Here is a 22,755-nt window from a genome sequence, read left to right as displayed (position 1 = left end):
CCTAACAACATTTAGTTTATCAAGACATAGTGGAAACATAAGCTACAAGTGAGTTCAACACACATATATGCAAATGTTTCAATAGCACCAGTTTGGAAATCTATATAATATATTTGGGGATGTTAATGACATTTGGGGTACATCACTGAACTTTCATATTATGCCAATGATGCTAAAACCTTTTATTCAGAATTCCTTACAGAGTAAGCTTCTACTGAAAAAGAGCTTTCTGTGATATTTTTAGTAGGAACTGCCATTTATCCAGTACCAGCTTTTCATTTAAAACAGTGACATTTTTCTACAATCAATACACTATGTGTATAACAAAATGTGTAGTTTGAATGTGTTCTGGAACAACTACAGGCCTTGTTTCACAGTGCTACCAAGCCGAATGAGCCCGCAAAAAGAGATTACTGGAGATTACAAGTTAGAGTAATTCCTCTATAATTGAGGTTTATTCCATCTGTCCAGAGGATTATGCTTGACTGCAGGTTTATACTGACTAAGCAGATATGAGTTATGACCAGCACCTGGCTTCTTTGCTCAATAAATGATCTAATGAAAACTAAATTTAATAGGTCCCAGAAAGCAGCACATGATTCCTCATTATAAAGAGATTCAAATACAGATATGAAACAAAGCCACTGAAATCTACCAGTTTGAAAAGGGTTGCAAAGCCATTGCTAAAGATCTGGGACTCCAGTGAAACACATTGAGATCCATTATCCACAAATAGAGAAAACTAAGAACAGTGGTAAACCTTCCCAGGAGTGGCTGGCCTATTATAAATTTGCCAAGAGTGCATCAACAACTCATCCATGAAGTCACAAAAGAACCCACACAAACATCTAAAGAACTGCAGGCCTCACTTGCCTCAGTCAAGATCAATGCACACAATTCCAAAAAACAGAGAGAGACCAGGCAAGAAATGGCATCCATGGCAGAACAGCAAGGTGCAAACCACTACTGATCAAAGAGAACTTCCAAAAAACATCTAGATGACCCTCAAGACGTTTGGGATAATATTCTGTGGATTGATGAGTCAAAAGTGGAATTTTATGGAAAACATAGATCTCACTACATCTGGCGTAAACCTAACACCACATTCCACTATAAGAAAATCATACCAACAGTTAAACATGGTGGTGGTAGTGTAATGGTCTGGGGCTGCTTTGCTTCTGCAGGACCTGGGCCACTTGTCATAACTGATGGAACCATGAATTCAGCTCTCTATGAGAAAATACTGAAGGAGAATGTATGCCCATCAGTTTTTGACAGGTGGGGGCAAAACATTTTACAGCACTCTAGACTTCTAACAGTAGTCATTATTTTTTCATTGATTTAACTCTGATTTTCACTGTAACACTCCTATCATTACTCACTGGTTTTCACTTTTAACAGTAACTGACTTTCATTCATTTCATTCATCTATTTCTCACTGTTTCTCTGATGGGCCTTTAATAGTAGTCACTGGTTATCAGTGGCTAATCTAAATAATCCAACGAGAAGCTTGTTTCTTTTTTCTTTATAGTTAATACTGTATATTAATTGTAAAAATTTATCTTCTATTTATATTGCTCTTGTTGTGTTAATGTTTTACTATGTGGTGAACAGGAGAGGTCAGTGGAAGGGATTTGAATGGAGATACTCCCAGAGCTCAGTTTAACTCAAAGCAGCTGTGGCCTTTACTACACCCTGCCCTGGCCTCCGATCTCCAGCTGCTGTGGTCCAACTGCCCACACCGCACCACAACAATGCCAACCATTAGCTGAAAGAATAATTCCCCTACAGCCTAAATGTTAAAATTTATTATAGCCAGATTTATGAATATGAAGCAAACGTGTACAGCCTAAACCTAATCTACACTCTTGAATTTGAGTGCTTTGTGATTTAATGGTTCATTCATTTGGATCAAAAGTCATAATGCATTCCAACAATAATGAAGGGAGATCTATGTTAACTGTACTATCCAACAGAAAGGTTCACATCTCAACAGTTGAACCTTAGCCTTAATAACAGGTGTCATATGGAAGATAACCAAACAAAGACTAAAACACACAAAAAAAATAAAAACATTGTTTTACATTCAGGCTTTGATCATGTTACTGCTTTGTTTTAAACACAAAGCAAGAAAATGCTTACTGAGCAGTTGTTTTGTTTGTTGCAAAACAACTGGATGATCTGCAGAAATAATAAAGTATATATTTATTTTTAACTCTCATACTGGACTGTCTTACAGCAAGAAACTTCTTAGGTTATCATTTTCCACACATTACACATTGTGCTTTCTATTGTTGTTATTGACCTTCTGACTACTTGATTAATCATTAAAATAACATAGTTTAATCAATTCCTAATATAAATGACAATGACAGCCCTATGTATGAATGATTCCTTTCTTTACACTGGCAACAGCTGATGCATTCACTCAAAAAGAATTCCACTCAGTCATCTACATACGTGCATAAGGAAATAGCAGATAGTCCATCTGTTTAACTGCATCACAAGATGCATTGAAAAGGCGTTTCGTACTGTCCTGCCTTTACAGAGAGAGAAAACAATCAGTGAAAGGCTGGTCAGTGATTAGTTTCATTTTAGACGTATCACCAAATCGAATAACAAAGATGTTGTATCGTGCGTACCCCCACCCTTCGGCCCCCAAGATCATGCTTTAGTAACGCCAACTTTGCAGAGGACACACCCCCTCTGCTACACTCGTCATCGGAGTTCATATATTTTTTATAACATTAGAAGACAACCACTTTGTTCAAAGCAACGAACAACTGTCCAGTGAAATCGACGCAAATTCGGGGCACGTTAGCTCACAGCCCACTAGCTACAGCAGATATAGGTCATTCAAAAATAAAGTGTTCAACCAAATAGACTAGAACGCAGTACCACCTCCCCCTGCGAGCAACTTGTGCTTCAGGCAGTCAACAAAAGCGTGTATTGCCGCTATTGTCATCACACAATAGAAATACTTCCTCTTGAAAACGAGAAATCCGCCGCTGCCCCCACCGCAATGCACCCCCTCACACACTTCTATTCACATGAAACACCTCCGCCTGTTCCTCATTCCCTACATGCCATGCAGCAATTCACGGCCAGCATAGAACACTTTAAACGAGCATGCACTCAGAAACAAAAATCTACAAAAAGGATCATTCAGATGTGCCTGTTGGCATCAGTTAACTCCATGTATACTCTATTTTGTGAGCCCAACAAAGAGCGGTGAAATTAGCGTTTGAGATTTGAGGTTACGTTTTGTCAAGACGATATAAAACGTAAAACGAGACACGCGCACGTTAGCGTGACCTTAAATCTCTCACACACACACACACGTGTGTGTGTATATATATATATAATGTATATATATATATATATATATATAAATAAAATATACATAAATGTGTCATCACCAAGAGTCATATATCAGTTGGTGAAGCTACTGTTCTACATCACTGCAATTACATATAGTTTATGCACATTTCATAATTTCACAAGCATATCTCAGAGGAAACTGCACAGTGTCTGTACCTTGAGAGATGCATTGTCCTTCCTACTCTCTGCACCGGCAGCTGCCGCATTTTCCCGTTGAGAACTCGCCCGCTCATTTTTCACTCGCTGCTTTGTTCCCATTTGACATACTGCGAGCAGTAAAGTCCCACGTTTCCACCTTCAACACTGAACGCAGAGCTGATACTTCAATTTCTCCGGTTTGCATTCAGTGACAACCGACTGCACAAGACTCACAAGCAACACCGAGAGAGAGGTGAGACGTGGAAAGGCAACACCCCCAGAAACCCACCCCCTTCCTTTTTTCCCTGACTGCAGCCAGCTGCGATCTCGAACGCACCGCCCCCCCAACCTACATTATATATATATATATATATATATATATATATATATATATATATATATATATATATATATATATATATATATATATATATATTTTACACACACACACACACACACACACACACACACACACACACACACACACATATTAACCTATATATATTACATACTAAGTTGGGACATATGAATTCCATAAAAACAAGCCAGGACAATGACAAAACAAGAAAACTCGGAGGCAGGAAGGTGTTTTAAGTTGGGGTTGCTGAAATGTAAAGCAGTATATACATGACGTAAACGATGGCGTCATGCTAAATTAATTAGCTTTTTCCATTTACATTTTTTGTGATAATTTACATCAACCATAATGTACCAAACAGGACAAACTTTAATTAAGCAATAGAACAGTAGAGGGAGTGTATTACCGCAAAATAACATCACGGCTGTGATTTAGTCGCCATAGATCATCACAGCAGTTGTTACTGGTGTTCTATTACTTTTACACAATAGTTTAATAAATAAAGTATGAAATGAATAAACTGTCATTTAATGTTTTATTGTCAGTAATTCCGCCAAATTATAGTTCCTTAAGCAGCTCGTTGCTAAGTCACAGTAACGAGCTCCGCTCGCTCGCTGCCATCAGTTCACAAACTGTCATTGAGCAACTTCTTTGTTTTTTATTGCGTCAGTTTTATGGCTCATTCTGATGTGGTCAAACTCTGAAGATGAGACTACGCATTTTGCGAATGGTATTCGGTTCATCTCTGGCTGATTCCATGCATTTTAGGTGTTCTTCTCTCACAGCTGCCGACTGAAAAGCTTGCTTAGCAGTAATGACAGTTTGGGAATTTAATGTAGTCTCATCTTCAGAGTCTGACCAAATCGGCTGGGGGTCAAATGTGATCTTAAAAGTATCCATTTTCTGTTTGTGCACAAAGTAAGAAGTACAAACTTGTCAAGCTCACTGCTTAGCAATGGCATCTTAACAGCAGGATACAATGTTTGTGAAAAACCCGTGTTGTTCTGGCGAAATCTCACCAGAGCCTGGCCACTTCCTATTCCCCCCGTTATATCGAAAACAGGGCTGAAAAACAGCAGAGGGCGCGTGTGAAGGAGTCTTCAATGAATCAGAGTAATGGAGCTCAATGGCTAAAAACAAAAAGTTAAAATAGTTTCTAATCATTCGCTCAGATAATTTCTTTAATTTCAGAATGTAACTACATGATGTATTTCACTACAAAAACAAAGAAATCTTACCTAATCTTAGCTTACTGCTAAAGAGTGATTATTGACTGATGAGCGGAGAAGCTCATTGGCTCTTTGCGCTCACTGACGTCATGAACACACATTAGGGGCATTTTTAAAAACTCCTATAGCTCGAGTTTAAAAACTCTTAAAAATATAACATCAGTGTTCAAATGTTTTATGCTATTTTCTGTTCAGGAAATGATTGCAGAACTCAACTCTGTCTCTACACACACTTTCTCTCTTTGCACCACAACCTGGTTTTGTTTTAGTATTGTGCTCCCATGTCCCCTAACTGTTGAGGAGGTGATTAGAATTGTTGTAATGAAATTACAGTGCACAACTACTGTTGATTTTGAAAATATATATATATAAAAAAAAAAATACAAACTCCTTTCTGAAACAAGCGCCCAGATGCAGTACTGAAATATGAGGTTGTCCCCTTAGAACTCCCACTTCCCGTGTTTGCGTCATGCCATTTTTAAACATTCCATAATAAGCAGGTGAACTGGTAACAGGTGAGGTAATCATGGTTTGGTATAAAATGAGCGTCCACCCAAGGCTCGGTCTTTGCAAGCTAACATGGGTCTGTGGACAAACTTTGTAAGATAATTGTCAAACAGTTCAAAAAGAACATTTCTTAATGTAAGATGGCAAAGAATTAAGGTCTTTCACTATCTGCCGTACATAATATTGTGAAAATATTGTGAAATATTGTGAAGAAATCTCACTCTGTGTAGGGTAAGGCCAGAAACCACTGCTGAATGTGCATGACCTTCAAGCCCTCAGATGACACTGAATGAGAAACTGCCATGCTACTGTATTTAATATAGCCACATGGGCTCAGAAGTACTTTGAAAAACTTTTGTTATTTAACATAGTCCACTACTGCATCAAGAAATGCAATTTGAAACACTATAACACAAATAAAAAGCCATACATCGATTCTATGCAGAAACACCACCTGGTTCTCTGGGCTCATCTCAGATGATACAAAAGAAAGTGGAAATGTATGCTGTGATCAGATTCAACATTTCAGCTTTTTTCTGGTAAAAATGGCAATTGAATTCTCCTTGACAAAGACTAAAGGAACTACCCAGACTGTTATAAGCAAAAGGTTGAAAAGAATGAACAAATAAGGGATTCTTTTAAGCAGCAAAAGGATTAGAATTAACAGATGGCTGTTTTATTGTCAGCTAAGAAAATGAAGGTTTTCACAGTTAGCATCTATCAGCCTCAATGTCACCTGGCACAGTGTGGTACAATGACATCAGAAAGCTTGGCACTAATATTCTAATTGACACCACTGTCAATATGAACAGGGTTGATGAACAGAGAGGGTAACTTTTCTTTTTAGTGAGAACAAAATGTGCTGTACTAACAGAGCAGACAGCAGTGAAAAGACACCCTTTCTGCATCCAGTCAATAGCCGCTTTACTAACTGAACAGTCTGACAAAAGATAGCCAAGACTCTATTGAAACTGCCAAGACAATATCATGAATAAAACTCTCAGAATAGAGGGTGCTTCTTAGAGCAATAGACAAAGAAGGTATTTGTTACAACACACACAGTGTTGGCCATTCCAATGTTAGGCAGTGCCAGGCCAGGTGTGTGTATGTGAGAAATGGGGAGAGGGAGAGGGGGGGGAAGAGAGAGAGAGAGAGAGAGAGAGAGAGAGAGAGAGAGAGAGAGAGAGAGATGTGACAGGCATGCCTGATTGGCCTTTTAGCAATTCCCATAAACCCAGAAACTGCAGGTGCACTACAGTCCCCTCCATAGCACTGCCTGGTACCAGGAGAGAGAGAGAGAGAGATGTGACAGGCATGCCTGATTGGCCTTTTAGCAATTCCCATAAACCCAGAAACTGCAGGTGCACTACAGTCCCCTCCTTAGCACTGCCTGGTACCAGGAGCAAAAAGCAAGAAAAGAAAGAAATAAATAGGAGTTAGGATAATGAATGTCTCCCCAGTCTCTGATCTTGGTACAATGAAAGCACAGTGTTGTCAAGACTTTCAGATATTTCAGTTGTAAATTCTAGCATCACAAAAATGGAATGTTGCCTAGTCTGAAATTACTGAACCAGGCTAGAGGGAAAATTTCTATAGCAAGTTATTTCAGTAGAGCACAAGCAGAGGAATATCCTAAAGCTTTGAAAAAATATAATGCAACACAGATTCAAAAATCTATATTTGACTGCTTTTAAAACAGTCTGCTGTGATCCTGCACAATTTCCACCAGTATAGAACAACAGCACATTAAACAACAAATCTGTAGTCTGACCACAAAAGGCTGACTCGATTCTTATTTTTAAACAATAGGGACATCCTCCTCACTGTGCGTAGGCTCAATATAGACATGTTATGAACATCTCCAGTTGCTTTAAGCCTCTTTATTATTGCCACTGAATTTTCTTTTTCATTAATATAGAAAATAACTATCCATTTTCTAAGCTGCTTCTCCCTCAGGGTCGTGGGGGGCGTGTTGGAGCCTATCCCAGTGGTCATCAGGCGGAAGGCAGGATACACCCTGGACAGGTCGCCAGTCCATCGCAGGGCAGACAGACAGACACAGACAGTCACTCACATGCTCACACCCAGAGGCAATTTAGCATGTCCAATTGGCCTAACTGCATGTCTTTGGATTGTGGGAGGAAACCAGAGAACCCGGAGGAAACCCAGGCAGACACGGGGAGAACATGCAAACTCCACACAGAGAGGTCCTCGGTCACCCGGCCGGGGAATCGAACCTAGGCCCTCCTCGCTGTGAGGCGACAGCGCCACTATTGCAACTGAAATTACTTTTTATGAGTAGATTTGAGCCAATAATGTGCTAAAATACAGTCTTAATAGAAATTTAAATCATAAAACAACCTCTTCTATTTACAAACACAAATGTGACCCCACTTGAAATTGTACTATAAATCCAACAGAATTTCTCCCAATTGTTTTAACAAGTTCTCATGCAGTGAACAATACTGCTATAGTTTCAGGGGATTAACCACCAAGCCACCGAAACCCTTTGGCACCCCTGGCAAACAAAATGAGCTGCAAAAACACAAGAAATGCTAACAAAAATCTAACCTTGAAGTACTTTGCCACACAGAATCTTTCTTGATTCTGAGGTCCAAACTTGTAGACTCTCCTCATCAGCCCACACCTTTGGTTTTCCATGGGGTTTGGTTTAAACTATATGTCTGACAAACTGTAGGTGCTTCAGTTTGTTGGTGCTTGACAGCAGAAGCTTTCTTCTGACAACCCTCCCAAACAACTTGTGTAAGTTATGTAAGTGGTGTATTGTAAGTGGTGCCTGATTGTAGCCTGAGAGTGGTTCTGACACCATGGCCTAACTAATGTCGGCAATTCCCCATCTCTGATCCCTGGAGATTATCTGCCCACTTGAACCATTCTCCTCACTGTGCATGTGCTTAATATACACATATTCTTATTATATCTAATAGCTTTAAATCTCTTATTTATTGCCCTGACAATGTAAATGTGCATTTTCAACTGTTTAGCCATTTCCAAACTTGTGCAGCTGATAGTCATGGATGACTAAAGAAATCTGGCCTGTGTGTCACCTAATATTACCCTAGTGAAACAGGAGCTCATGGCTGACTTTAAGTGTTCCTAATCAGTTTAAGAGCTTGAAAACATGAAATATGAACTCAAATATAGTTTGTTCTTAGTCAGAATTAACTACTTACAATTTCTAGGGGTGCTGGGGTATATTTTAATCATAATCTTTACAATAAACATCTACATACCAAGATGGGCTTACAGATAGTCCAAACTATTTTTTTTGCTAAAATTCATTTCTTATCCAAAAGCAGGCAATTTTCTAAACCCATCATGCATGTAATTGACAAAGTGTAAAACTTCCAACCCTACATAAAATTAAGAGAATTTTCATTTTAACCACCAATAGATCTTCTGTTTTATTTTCTTGGGCAATTTAGTTTCAATTATGCTTCAAGCAACTAAAATTGCATGAAAGTTTCAAGTTAACTGCAGGATGCTTTACATTATGCAACTCAAGCACAATTTAGTTTAATGCATTATACTGCATTACTGGGGGTATTTAGTACATGGATTGGTCATATACTATTAACAATTAAATAAAGAAGAGCTGCACCTAAAATATATAATGTCTGCATAAAGTTTCATGGATAGAAAATAATTAAAGCCACACAAAAGCAGCAACAAAATTTAGTTAAGGGGAAAAAACAATACTATTGTACTATTGTATTGTAATTGCGAGATTCTTTACTATATGCAATTCAAGTGCAATTTAGTTTAATGTAGGTTTCAAGCAACTAAAATTTCATGCATGTTTCATTGAGTAAAGAAAGCTTAATGGTTAATACATGTTTGTGTAATGAAAACAAGGCAGAAAATTGTCCAGAGTTGATTTCCCTACTTCCTATCATTAAGCAATACTGCCACAATCTTGGGTAATTAATCCCATCATCCAAACTCACTGTACAAATAGTACATTGTGGATTTGAGTGACAATACATGAACAGTTCCACTTAATCCTTCTGAGTCATTAAACACACCAGTTGTTAGTGCTGCCCTGCCCTGCTCCAGATTCTCAGCAGGAGGGTGCTGAAAAACACCCCATAGCTCTTAGACAAACTGTGAAGAGTAGACTGGACACACAATCTGGTTTGTTTATTTCATGGCCTCGCTGTAAAGGACAGCTGAATGTGGCTTGCATGCAGACCAAACAGGGGGGAAAAAATGTATTAATCTATTTTAGTCAAACTATCCTTCTTAAGTGTCACCATTCACATAAAAAAGAGGGAGGCTAATATGGTCATCTGGCATGTATGAGGGTCAAAAACAGCAGCAGCACACTATGAGTGCTGTGTCTGGTCTTCCATAAATTTTTCACAAGAAGTGATCATGAAGATTAGTTTAGCATTACAACACACATGTAGACCTCGATCATAAACAACTCCTCTAATGGCTCTCAAGATTAGACCTTCAGTAAGCCAAAAAGGAGTACATCTTTTCCCAGCCAATTCCGGGTTCAGAAAATGAAACCTATTTCTGAAGCTCTAAAAAAGATGGAGTGTAAGGCTAGTTTAACCTTTAAGTGTATTCTTCATTTATTAATGAGTTAGTTTAATAATCTTAAGGCTGTCACCATTAAACTAATCTGTAAATTATGTGGGTAAGTGACAAAATTGAAGTGTGAGCCCATACATCATATTTTACAACAATTTCTTTGATGTCTTTCTTTCACTACAAGTGATAGAGCAAGAAGGGAAGGAATTTAAGACAGAGGAGTTTCCTGAAAAAAATATTTAGTAATGTGCCAACCTTGAACAAGACAGATTAATGATTTGTCCAGAAAACAGGCATTCTGGGTTATGACTAAAGCAGCAAAATGGTCTCATATCAATCGCCACTGTAATGCAGAAGCAAGGCCAGTGTCTGCTATTTTTTATATATTATTTTATATTATTTTATATTTATTTTATATATATATATATATATATTATATTATATATTATAATTATAAATTATGCAATTATGTACAAAATGTACAATTACGTACAAAGATTTGTACAATTATGTACAAAAAGCAACTACCACTTTATTTATCATGTTGACCAAGCTCCTCACTGGCCTTCCTCTGCAAGTTGGGGCATGAACTGGGACAATAAGGAGACACTAAGTCACCAGGTAGGTTATGACTAACAAAGAGATGAGTTTGATCATGGAAAGATGTGCTTTCCACCTACTTGTTTATTTACAACAATAAATGACATCAGAAATCAGAGGTGTTTAAAGTGTCTTCAAATTTTCATACAGAACCAAATGGAATCATTTTTACATTTAAATCTCATTAGCCCTCATGAGAAATCAATAATAATTTGTATACTAAAAGAAAACAGAACTCAAACTTCAAGCCATGTTTTTACATTTTAAATTGGACTGTGTTAAAGCCCTGTGAATGTCTTGACCTGTGAAATGATCAAGAACTGGCTCCTATCCATCACTATATCATCATACACTTTTTCTAAAAGCTCAGGCTCTAGCTCTACCACTCTGCTCTCACAAAATTATGCAATGTACAAAAAGCAACTTCCACTTTATCATGTTGATGCTGTGATCATCTCTCTTTAGGAGGCAACATCATTTGGATTTTAGTATGCCAAAAGCTCTCTACATATTCTTGCTTTGTTCAGTCTGTAGCTAAATATGCATTGATCCTGTGTACTCCTTGACCTTGTGAACGTGGTTTCTGTAGCCATGGCAGGAGTGGGTATGCTACATCCCCTTCGATACCTACTGGAATAGAAATACCTTGAAATTCTTCATTCCATGGTGGACCTACACTGATATCCCAAAATATGCACTTGTGATCTACAACACCCTGCAGCAGTATGGAGTAGTAGCCTTTATTATTGTAATAATATGGCTTGTTATTACATGATACTATGATAGGCACATGTGTGTTGCAGATAGCCCCAGGACACTAATGGAAGCCTAAAGAGGTGCAAATTGGGACGGTACTCAATATTTGTTAAGAGCCTACATAAGATCACTGCAACTTTTTGCTTCACTGTAAGAGGAACTTTATAACATGTTTGCCTCTCCAGGTGAGATTTCAGATTTCAGTGCAGCCAATCAGTACCTGTCCAACTTGCTGTGCTTCCTCACCAGACATAACACCTGTTCTTTGACCGACAAGACCTGCAAATTCATGAAACATACATACATACAAAAAACAGGACCAAAGAACAAAGTATGAGGATGAATTAGGAACCAAAGAACACAAACTATAAACATGAGCAGAATGTACAAGAGTAATGCTGACCAAGGAACAAGAGGAACAGACGAGTAAATATATACAAACACTCAAGACAAGGAACAGCTGAGCATACTTGACCAGGGTGGAGCCAGAAACAAGAAACAGGTGCGGGCTGAAGACAGAGCAGGACAGGGGAGTAGTGAATACAGAATAATAAAAACAAAAGCATGTGGCACACAGAAACAAAGGCTGAAATAGAGAAAGACAAGGACAAGGCACGACAGAACGTTACAGAGATCACACCAGTGCTAAATAGGACCAGAAAGAGAACTCAGTCCTCTTTAAAGTTCACTTACAATGTAAACATTAAAAAAAAAAAAAATCAGGTCATTTGCAGCTGGTTCACTTTCAGGTTCACTAACAGCACTGAGTTAAGTTCATTTAAAAAGAAGTATGTGAAAGCACCCTACATTTTAATCAGCATTAGAGAACTTGGAGGCACATGCTTCCTAGGATTGGCAAAACAAAGAAACGAAAGGTTTCTCTTCCATGTGAAAATTACATTATAATGACAGAAAAGCGAATTGATTTCACGGTGTAGTGAGCCAAGATATGGTGACCCTGGGGTGGGCAAACAAAGACACTACAAAACGAGAACAGGGGGAACAACAAAGATTAAAACAGGCAGATAAAGAATAATTTTTACTAAAACAAAGGGGTCACCTTTATAAAAAAACCTGTCCAACACAATGTCAGTCTGTTAAATGATTATCTAAGAAAGTTAAATTTTCTTATGAAAAGCTTGTGCTAAACAAAGCCATGCATCTACTACTGAATTGACAGATTGCTATTATTATTCAGTTTGTGCATATCATGATAGCATGGTAAAACGAAAGTAAGAATAAAAGTAAATGTTATATCAAAATGACACAATGTACCTAAAGTAAACATCTGAAAAGTCTTCTTTTCCACTGTAAGCATGTTAGTATTTTATTGTAAATATAACGGTCAAGTCAAGTCAAGTCAAGTCAAAGTTTATTTATATAGCCCTTTTTATAACAGGTGTTGTCACAAAGCAGCTTTACAGAAAAATCTGGGTCCAAGCCCCTATAAGCAAGCCAGTGATGAGAGTGGTAAGAAAAAACTCCCTAACAGCAAGAGGCAATCCTTGAGAGGAACCAAGACTCAAAAAGGGGGAACCCATCCTCCTCTGGTCGACACCGGACAGCAAACAGCATTAGTATAAAATGTCATACTACAAAACGGGGAAATAGGCAGAGCAACGGACACATCCATATTTTTTTTTACTAACTACAATTATGCCCATCTCTCTACACCCCTAAAACATAAATATACAAGATGCATAAGACCCCTATGCTTCTCAATTCAGCCAAAATGGAAACAAAGCATTTAAATGTGTATAGAGATGAGTTATGTTTATTCTGATATTGGTTCTTAAGTAAAAAAAAATAATGGATTAGTATAATGGAATATTTTCAAATAACATTCTCATTTTATCATTTTATTTTACATCAAAAGTTTCTTGACACTTTTTAACTATTGCTCAAGTTGTTTTTATAATCTACTTTTATTTCTACTCCAGTCATTATTTCTATAGTAACAGTTTTAATTGAGCACAGGTTTGGGCTACTCCACCTATCATACTATGCAAATGAATTATAAAGAAACAATTTCATCTTTAGCTATCAAAAACAGTAGTCTTGAAAGACCTATGCAGGCACAAGGGTTTAAGGCAGAGATAAGTGTTTGGGTACCATGAGAAAAAGTATGTCTATTTCATGGTGCACTTGTATATTTATGCCTGTAGATGGCATAAAGGTCTCTAAAAAGTCCTGATTAAGCATAAGCACCTTTATATTTATTATTTATATAATGTTCACTGAATCTTGCTTTGCAACTAATTTCCTAAATGCATGGTCCCTATCTAATATCTTTTGTGCTTGTTTGGCCTTGGCCAGTGCTAGTACTAATGATCATCTCCACATGGATGGACAGTAATCCTTAGAGTCACCACTACGTTGTCATGACAACAGTTTCACTTGGGACTCCTGGCACATGTGCATGCTGCAGGCATACAAGTAGGCACACATCCACCCACCCCCCCCAACCCCCCAACCCCGTGCCCCCATTTAACTGTTAAATGTAATTTAACTAAAACATGATCTGAGTTTCTTTAAATGAAGCACACTAAAGACAGGATTACTGTGTGTAAGTGACTCATAGATGACTCAACATTGTCTTTTCAACAACCCTTTCCTGTTGCCTCCAACTTTTTTCCTACACTGAGACACTTCTCAACATTTACATACTCTCTTGACTGAAAGATATTTGAAAGTGATCTCAGCATCCACAGAACCTTATTATCCACAAACATTTTACTAGAGAATTTGTTCATAGGTACAAGAATGTGTGTATTTGTGCGTGCGTGTGTGTGCGTGTGTGTGTGTGTGTTTGGTGATGGGGTGTAGATGGGCCTTCCACTGGAACAATACTTTGAGGAGAAAAGAAAAACTGAATATGGTGCAGTGGTTACAGTACAGAGAAATAGATGTGAATGTCATGACAGTGCTGTATCTGTGATATTTCCAAAAAATACCTGACTATATCTATGCCAATATCTATGCCAATTGTAGCCAGATCAGCAAATTATGCTACAAATCTCAGACATGATGAATGAGTGTGCTGTGGTGAGATCATTATTTAATAACTTATTAAATATGGAGAGCATTATTTAGACACAAAGTAAATCTTGACAGATAAACTGGCAAGCTGAAATTTTGCTACAATAAAATATAGGTCTACTTTTGGAATATTTTCATTAAAGATTAAACATTTAAACATTTTACCATGAACAACAATGTAAAAGTTCTGTACTTGCCCAAACTCTGAAATCAGTTCACTTGAAAGTCTATTTTTTATTCAATATCTCTTATTTTACCATACATTCCCAAACATAAAAAGCCCCCAACTTTAAATTCTACGTCTTGTCAAGTGTGTACACTTGTAAGTGTCAAGTGTGTCCAGCTTGAGTTTGTAAACCTGACGGCAATGGTCAAAACTCAAACTTCAAGAACGCAGAAGAATTCAGTAAAGAGCATTATAAGAAGTCAGTTTATTTGGCTAGGAATAATTGTGTAAGTCAAATGAGGCTCTATATCACACCACCTTTCATTTATCTTTAAATCTCAGTCACTTTTCAAGCATAGACTGGTTTCATATTGGAACAAAGGAAATATTTCCACTTCCAGCAGCAACCTGAAACAATTTTTGTAGGTAGACAACTCAATCCCGTTAACATCTCAAAGCCATTGCAAAGTTATGTGTGATGCCTTTGGGACAGAATACAACTTAAAAGGGAACAGCAGTTTTTCAAAATTTCTGCATAATTACATGGCTAACATGTCAATAAAATTGTTCAAACTGTGACAAACTTTTTTATCTGTTTGCAAATGTTCTGGAAGAGTGATTTATTAGTTGTTTAGCAGTAATATGAATGCAGGTACTCTTCATGTTCTGCTGAGCAAACATGGTACTCAGCAAAAAAAATGGTATTACCATACAAGCTGAGTATATGTGGAATGCTAACTAAACTATTTAACTAAATTTAACTAAAATATTTCAGGCAAAAGCTAAATTTGTCCCAACATGTGCTGTGATTTGAATGATGTGCATGTAATTTAAAACATGATCTGAGTTTCTTTAAATGAAGCACACTAAAGACAGGATTACTGTGTGTAAGTAACTCATAGATGACTCAAACTGGTATGGTGCGAAATGCTTTGTCCTAAATAAACTTAGGAAAAGGCGTGCTACTAAAGATATATGGACAGTGGTGCTAAGCCTTTGCCAAAGGGGCCTGGGAGCATGTTCCCTCAGGAGGATTTTTTAAATCCCCCAAAATGTCTGTTCATCAGGAACTTTTAGAGCAGCAATAGGTGGAAATTTTTTCAAAGAAATGGCTATTTGGTCAAGTTGGCACACACAAGATCTGTTTGTTCACAATGTATTTAAGCATAGATCTTTTACAACTTAAATACTAAATCCTCCACATACACAGATCACAGATAAACAAAGATATCCCCTCTCTCTTAGATAAGCTTGTAGCTTCTAAATAAGCTCACCGAACAAGAAATTAGTCACCTGTGACTGAATCATACCTGATAGTATGTAATACTATCCTCCACATCCTCCAAATCCTCCACATACACAGATCACAGATAAACAAAGATATCCCCTCTCTCTTAGATAAGCTTGTAGCTTCTAAATAAGCTCACCGAACAAGAAATTAGTCACCTGTGACTGAATCATACCTGATAGTATGTAATACCTCCATGAGCATCAACAGCAGCTGAAATTTGATTAGTCATGGACTGAATACATTTCTGGACGTAGGCAAAATCAATGTTTAGGCACTCACGCATCAAAGAATTGTGCGGTTCAGCCAGATTTCGTGGATGCCTCCCCTGGCGTCTTACTCATTGTTTCAGGTAGTCCCACAGATTTTCAAGAGGATTCAAATCTGGGGATTTTGCAGGCTAGTCCAGAAGTCTGAATGCTCCTGAAAGTTCATCATCCCAATCAGTCACATTGCAACCCTGCGAACGTGAGAATCATCACCAGGACATACAGGACATTTTCCTGGGTAAGATGGTGAGAAAAAGTTAAATCTGGTTGTGCAGCAGCTCAGTGTAGGCACTGTGGTTCAAATTTACCTCAACCAAAGGACCCATTTCTATGTAATTAAACCACCCCAGAATATCATAGAGCCTCCTCCAGCTTGAACCACCCCTTGCACACAGTCCTCATTGAAGGCTTCCTGGGGTCTACAATGAACACAATGCCTAGCATCATTCACACACAGGCAGAAAGGAGATTCATCTGACGAGATATCACTCTTTCTGTCAGGAACAGTCCAATTTTTGTGTCTCTTCACCCACTGTATCCAGGCACATTTGAGCGCAGAGGTGAGCAAAGGCCTCTTGAATGCTACTATATTCATGGTATGCAGTTCTCTGCACAGTGTTCTTTCAGAAATTGGTTGTGAAGGACCCATGTTGACTTCTAGCAGCAATTATTGCCCGGAAGCAAAGCGATTTTATTCACATTTATTTATGTCCATCTGTTTCGTCTTTCTGGCCGCAATTCTGATGAGAATTTCCTGTAAACTGGGATTTTTGCCACTGCTGGTAAACTCATATGACCGTATGCTTAGAGACACCTGCAAATTCAGATACATCTTTCCTCCCTTCTCAATCTATGAATCCCATCGCAAGCCCCGCAGGTATTCACAGCCTGATCATCCACATGCAACGCCATCTGCAGGAGCCTGAAGCTCCTACCACCTTAAACACACATGGTGACTATTTTTTTTTGTCCAGAAAGCTTATGTTATTCAAATCCCCATATTACAGATTCTTACAGTCTCAGTTTGGGTAACCAGATAGAGGGTGTATTTTTCCATAGTTCACATTACATGTTTAGATGATGTGGTCATAGTGACCTTTCAGAGCACAAAAAATTTTCATTTTTTTTAGTCATACTAATGAACATATATTAAGGGAATAACATTTCTACAAATTCAGTATTATTTTTAACTGAAAGACTAAATAAAACTCACTCTTGCTATTTTATGGCTCACTAACCTTTGCAAGACTTGCTTATTTAGGTCTGTCAGTCTCCTTCAGCTTTGTTCTCTGACTCTCCTTGCCTGTATAACGTTAGTAATGTTATTTTTATTAAACTTAGATTTATAAGAACTCAAGGATCAATTAATAATTTTTTTTTTTGAACTGGCAAAAGTCTTCTCACCTGACTGGCCTTCTACGGAGTTGCTAACTCTTAATAAACCATTTAACAACTGAGGAATCTCGGGATATAAAAATGTTATAAACAACACAACGCCAGCATTAGCAGCATCAATTACCTGTATCATACAGTAAAAACAACATATAGCTTTGATTGTTTTGAAATACTTAACAGAAATATGAATTAATCTAAGTTTCTTAAATATTTTAAATAGTTGGCTAACATTAGTGTTTTATGTCCTATCCCCTTTTCCTTACCTTACATAAACCTATCGTTGGCTAGCTAAACTTGTTAGCCAGTTATATTGACCAACTTTGCACAAACCCATATAGTAGGTTGACATCTTCACTCTGTTACTACTTACTGATTCAGACTCTACATTATATAATTTGAATAATGCCTAATGTTTACTTTTTAGATAAAATCCTGTCACAAGTGGTGCCACAACTCAGTGTGGGATTACAGCGGCAGCACCTCACACCCTGCTATATTGTGAATTTGCAGACTGTCATAGTTCAAGAATAAGGATAATCCAAAATACTACTAAAGATTTGAACTAATAATGTACATTCATTTAGAGGGGCTAAATAATATTTACAGGGGGCTAAAGCTCCCCTAAAACTGGCATAGCACACTTGTTTAAAGAGTCAGAATTCTTTAAAGTTGGAGTCATAGGAACCAGACATCTGAGGAGTTTAACACTTCTAAAAACTCCATCACAGAAAGTTATTCCATGAAATGGTTATGCCTGATGTCTGAGATCACGTTTAACAGCTATAAAGTTTTGGTTTAAATCAATTTCTCTTTGGCAGTAGAAGAGCATATGATGTTTTAAGGCAAAATCATCCCCACTGTAGACATTAGGACCCCTGGTTCCTATCAAACCACCGTAATGAAAAAATCTGTATGTTTCTCTGTAAATGTAAATCATTTGACACCAAACCAATCTGAATTACTTTTTTTATATATCTGAACCACTGAATTATGTAGATATTCTGAAAAATTTGTGTAGTTCCACTTTAAAGAGAAAATTTTTAAAAAATGATTTTTTTTTTTAATTTAACCATTGCTATAACTGTTGTAAACTCTCACCCAAGTCTCGAGAGCAAGTTTAAAACCTAGGAAAATGCCCATCTGGTGACATATCTTGAAGGTGAAAGAAACTAAAAAAAAATCTAGTGGATTTTCAGGGAGCGGGACACCTTTTAGACACTACCTGGCAAATCTAGCAAAGCCATATAACTTAAGTCTGCTGCCAAGAAGCTATTTTTTCTGTGGTGTATTGATGTTTAAAACAGTTTTCTGGAGAAACCATGAAAAACAACACATTTACACTCATCTTGCTCATTAACTATGCCTAGACAAGTGTTATCTAGTATACTAGTCAATCACTCTGGTTTTAGTATTCATCTCTTCATATTTTTTGCATCCACGTACACTGCAATCCACAGACATTATCCAATTGAACTGTGCCTCTTACAAGAAAAAAGCTATATTTTTGACTACCAAGGTAAGAGTTATACCAGTACTAGCTTAGCTTAGTTGTCTAACCTATAGGTCAGTGGCTAGGCTAGCGGTCTGAATTGGTATTTATTTAATGCATGCTGGGCATTGTAGTAAAAGAACGAAAACATAAAATGTTTACAAAAATAACAAAATACTGAATTCTGTCAAACTGATGAGGCTGGGAGATAGAATGCAGTGCTATGGAATACTGAATAACACAACAAATAACAAATGCTAATTTTAGACCGGAAAGCCATATTTTAATGCATCGAAAACATTGAAACCACTTCAGTCACACTGTCAGAAACTCCTGTTTGACTGCTGAGGGTCTTACTGAGAAAATCATTAAGCTGAAATCACCAATATTAATTTGTTCAACTATTGTTTTACTTCAGAATCACTGGGTATATGTCAGATTGGCCATAGTGGTCAGCTGTGTGGAAGACCTACAGTGATTTGACATCAGACTCTGAGTGAAAGACCTGAATAATTGCTGCCATTGGCCATTCCAGATTTCAGCTGCTCATCTCAAACAAGACAAATATGAGCAGAACAAGCCAAGTCACTTTTTTAAAAGGCATTTTTTGGCCAAAAACAACTTCAGCCCCACACTCGATTTCAAACAAGACCACTCAGCCTCCTTTCTTTCTTGACATATCAAAAATGGAAAGGGTAATATCAATGTTTCAAGGTATAACTATGTGTAACAAAAATATGGATCAAGTTTTGATATTTATTTATCCCGTTTCCTTGATAGGGTTAGGGTGCAGTCATAGTAACATAGAAAGTAATGTTTCAGTAGAATGCTAAAAGGGCAAAGTCCCTCAGGGGAACATCTTTCTGATTCTGATTTCAAAGAACTTTAAGATTACACAAGTCATAACAATACTCCAACAATGAACAAGTGGGCAAATACTGGTATATATTAATTATATGAAACATTTAGAGTCTAAAGTGTTTATATTTGTTTTTATTATGTGTACTTTTTATAGATTTTTTTAAATTTAAATATTAGAAGGGGGCTATGCACCTAAGATTTTCACTCACCTTCGCACACGTGTAAATGTAATATATCAATAAACGTGATTTGATCTGACATCTCAAACCAAGCACAGAATATACCAGTTATACGACATACCAGTTACCCGTTTGGTCAACATCTGCATCTTCATCCTCCTGCAGATTCTTGACTGTGAGGCCACCATCTGTGAGGTAGTTACATGTCAGGTCAGCCAAGTCATCTGCAGCATCCAAGCCCTCTACAAAATGGATGCGCTGAAAGTGGCCAGTAGAGGAGCGAAGATGCAGGATGTGAGTTGTCCCACCAGAAGAAGGGGCATCACCAGCCTGCAGTCGAGGGCTGGCCTGCCCCTGTTGCCAGGACAGAGGTGATGAGCGACTGGACAGGCTGGAAACACTGGGGGCATTGGTGTCATCACTGTCGTAACACATGGTGCTCTCCTGACAACTGGAAAGAAAGGAATTGGTGAATTAGGCTACTTAACATTCTTCAACCTTCAGCATAGTTTATATGCATTCACAAAAATGTTTAGGATGTGGATAACTGATCTGTGTATTTGATGAGCCCTATATATATATATATATATATATATATATATATACACATACATACATACATACATATATACACATACATATATACACACACACACACACATATATATATATATATACACATACATATATACACATACATATATACACACACACACACATATATATATATATATATATATATATATATATATATATATATATATATATATATATGTATATATATATATATATATCTCCTATGTTTTCAGCACTCAGTCTACATCCTAACAATAACTGAATCAAGCATACACAGAGGCCAACTCGGACCACTTATTTTAAAGCCCTTTCAAAGGCACATGGCCAGCTGTATAGAGGCACAAGACTTCTGGGGCACACTTTCATTTATGAACTGTTGAAGACCTAGAACACTTTACAGACAGGCCCTCATCCAGTGGGTATTATTCAAAACCAAACACAAATAAAAATGTCAGCCCTACAAAGACCATAAACAGAGCCAAGCTTGGAACTCACTTCATTCATTATAGAACCTACAAACTCAATTCAGTTCACATGCACAGCCGCACCATGCCATAGGTGTATGTGAGGTGTGTGTGACACAGCATTCCTCCCTTCACAAAGTCCCACCTGCCCCTGGGCCTGAAGCAATTGTGGACAGGCTACCCAACCACTGGCGTAGAAGTAGGAGGTTTCGCCCTGTATGGGTGGTAGGATTTCGGAAGTGGATGCACTCATGGCATGACTGTGGGTTCCATCTGAAAGTTTGAATGAGGCTGGACCAAGCTGTGGGCTAACCAGGACCGCCTCTGACCTAAACAACTGAAGCTTGTTGTCACGGTGGGGCTGCTGGATACTGACTGAAGCAGAGGCCAACCAGGATCTTAAATTGAACAGAACACAGCATTGCAGTTATGAAGAAAGCTTTTTTTGCAGCAGCAGCAGCAGATTAAGAAATCTGGGCTGCATCAAGCACTGCTGGTCCAGTTCTACACTGCCATTGTAGACCCCATCATCACATCTTCCATCTCTGTCTGGTTTTGCTTTGCATCGTCACACTCAAACAGGAAGCTGAAAGGGGCAATGCTCAGAGAAAATCATCGGATGTCAGTGCTCCACCCACGAAGACCTGAACTCATCTAGGATGAGGAAGAGTGCAGGAAATTGCAGGAAGGTGTGTGTTAGTATGTTGTGCTGTTACGAGTGGCTCAGACACAGCACTGCTGCAGGAGTTTTTAAACACGGTGTCCACTCACTGTAGACTCTAAGACACTCCTACCTTGTCAGTCAACCTTGTAGATGTAAAGTCAGAGACAACAGTTCATCTGCTGCTGCACAGTTTATGTTTGTCATCCTCTAGTCCTTCATCAGTGCTCACAGTACGCTATTGGCTGGATGTTTTTGGTTGACACTGAGGTGTTTAAAAACCAGCAGCAATGCTGTGTCTAATCCAGTCAGACCAGCGCAACACACACTAACACACCACCACCACCACATCATTGCTACTGCTGTGCTGAGAATGATCCACCACCCAAATAGTACCAGCTCTGTGAGGGTCCATGAGGGTCCTGACCACTGAAGAACAGGGTAAAAGGGGCCTAATAAAATATGTAGACAAACAGGTGATCTACTGTCTGTAATTGTAGAACTACAAAGTGCAACTATATAGCAAATGGAGTTCATGAAATGGATAAGTGTAGAAACAAGGAGGTTGTCATAATGTTATGCCTGATCAGTATATATACAGTATCTCACAAAAGTGAGTACATCCCTCACATTTCTGCAATTATCTTTTCACGGGACAAAACTATAGAAATGAAACTGAGATATAACTTAAAGTAGTCAGTGTACAGCTTGTATAGCAGAATAGATTTACTGTCCTCTGAAAATAATTCAACACACAACCATTAATGTCTAAATAGTTGGCAACACAAGTGAGTACACCTCACAATGAACATGTCCAAATTGTGCCCAATTGTGTCGTT

At 37.9% G+C, this 22,755-nt stretch overlaps 1 protein-coding gene across 7 annotated transcripts in view; it reads right to left on the bottom strand.

The window, feature by feature from the left end:
• The window catches only part of nav1a (neuron navigator 1a), an 85,325-nt gene that overhangs the window by 42,881 nt on the left and 19,689 nt on the right, over positions 1-22,755 (bottom strand). For 5 of the 7 annotated variants that reach the window (XM_037541433.1, XM_037541432.1, XM_017694182.2 and 2 more), the window contains one exon: positions 20,337-20,666. In XM_037541433.1, the coding sequence (XP_037397330.1) occupies positions 20,337-20,666 (330 nt within the window). Of the gene's footprint in view, positions 1-3,537; positions 3,787-20,336; positions 20,667-22,755 lie in introns of those variants that run through there. The other 2 variants (XM_037541436.1, XM_017694186.2) reach the window with 1 other exon arrangement.

This window comes from Pygocentrus nattereri, chromosome 9 (genome assembly GCF_015220715.1).
Source record: "Pygocentrus nattereri isolate fPygNat1 chromosome 9, fPygNat1.pri, whole genome shotgun sequence".
NCBI lineage: Eukaryota > Metazoa > Chordata > Actinopteri > Characiformes > Serrasalmidae > Pygocentrus > Pygocentrus nattereri.
The sequence above is the reverse complement of the archived record's forward strand: the minus strand, read 5'-3'. Positions and strand labels throughout refer to the sequence as shown.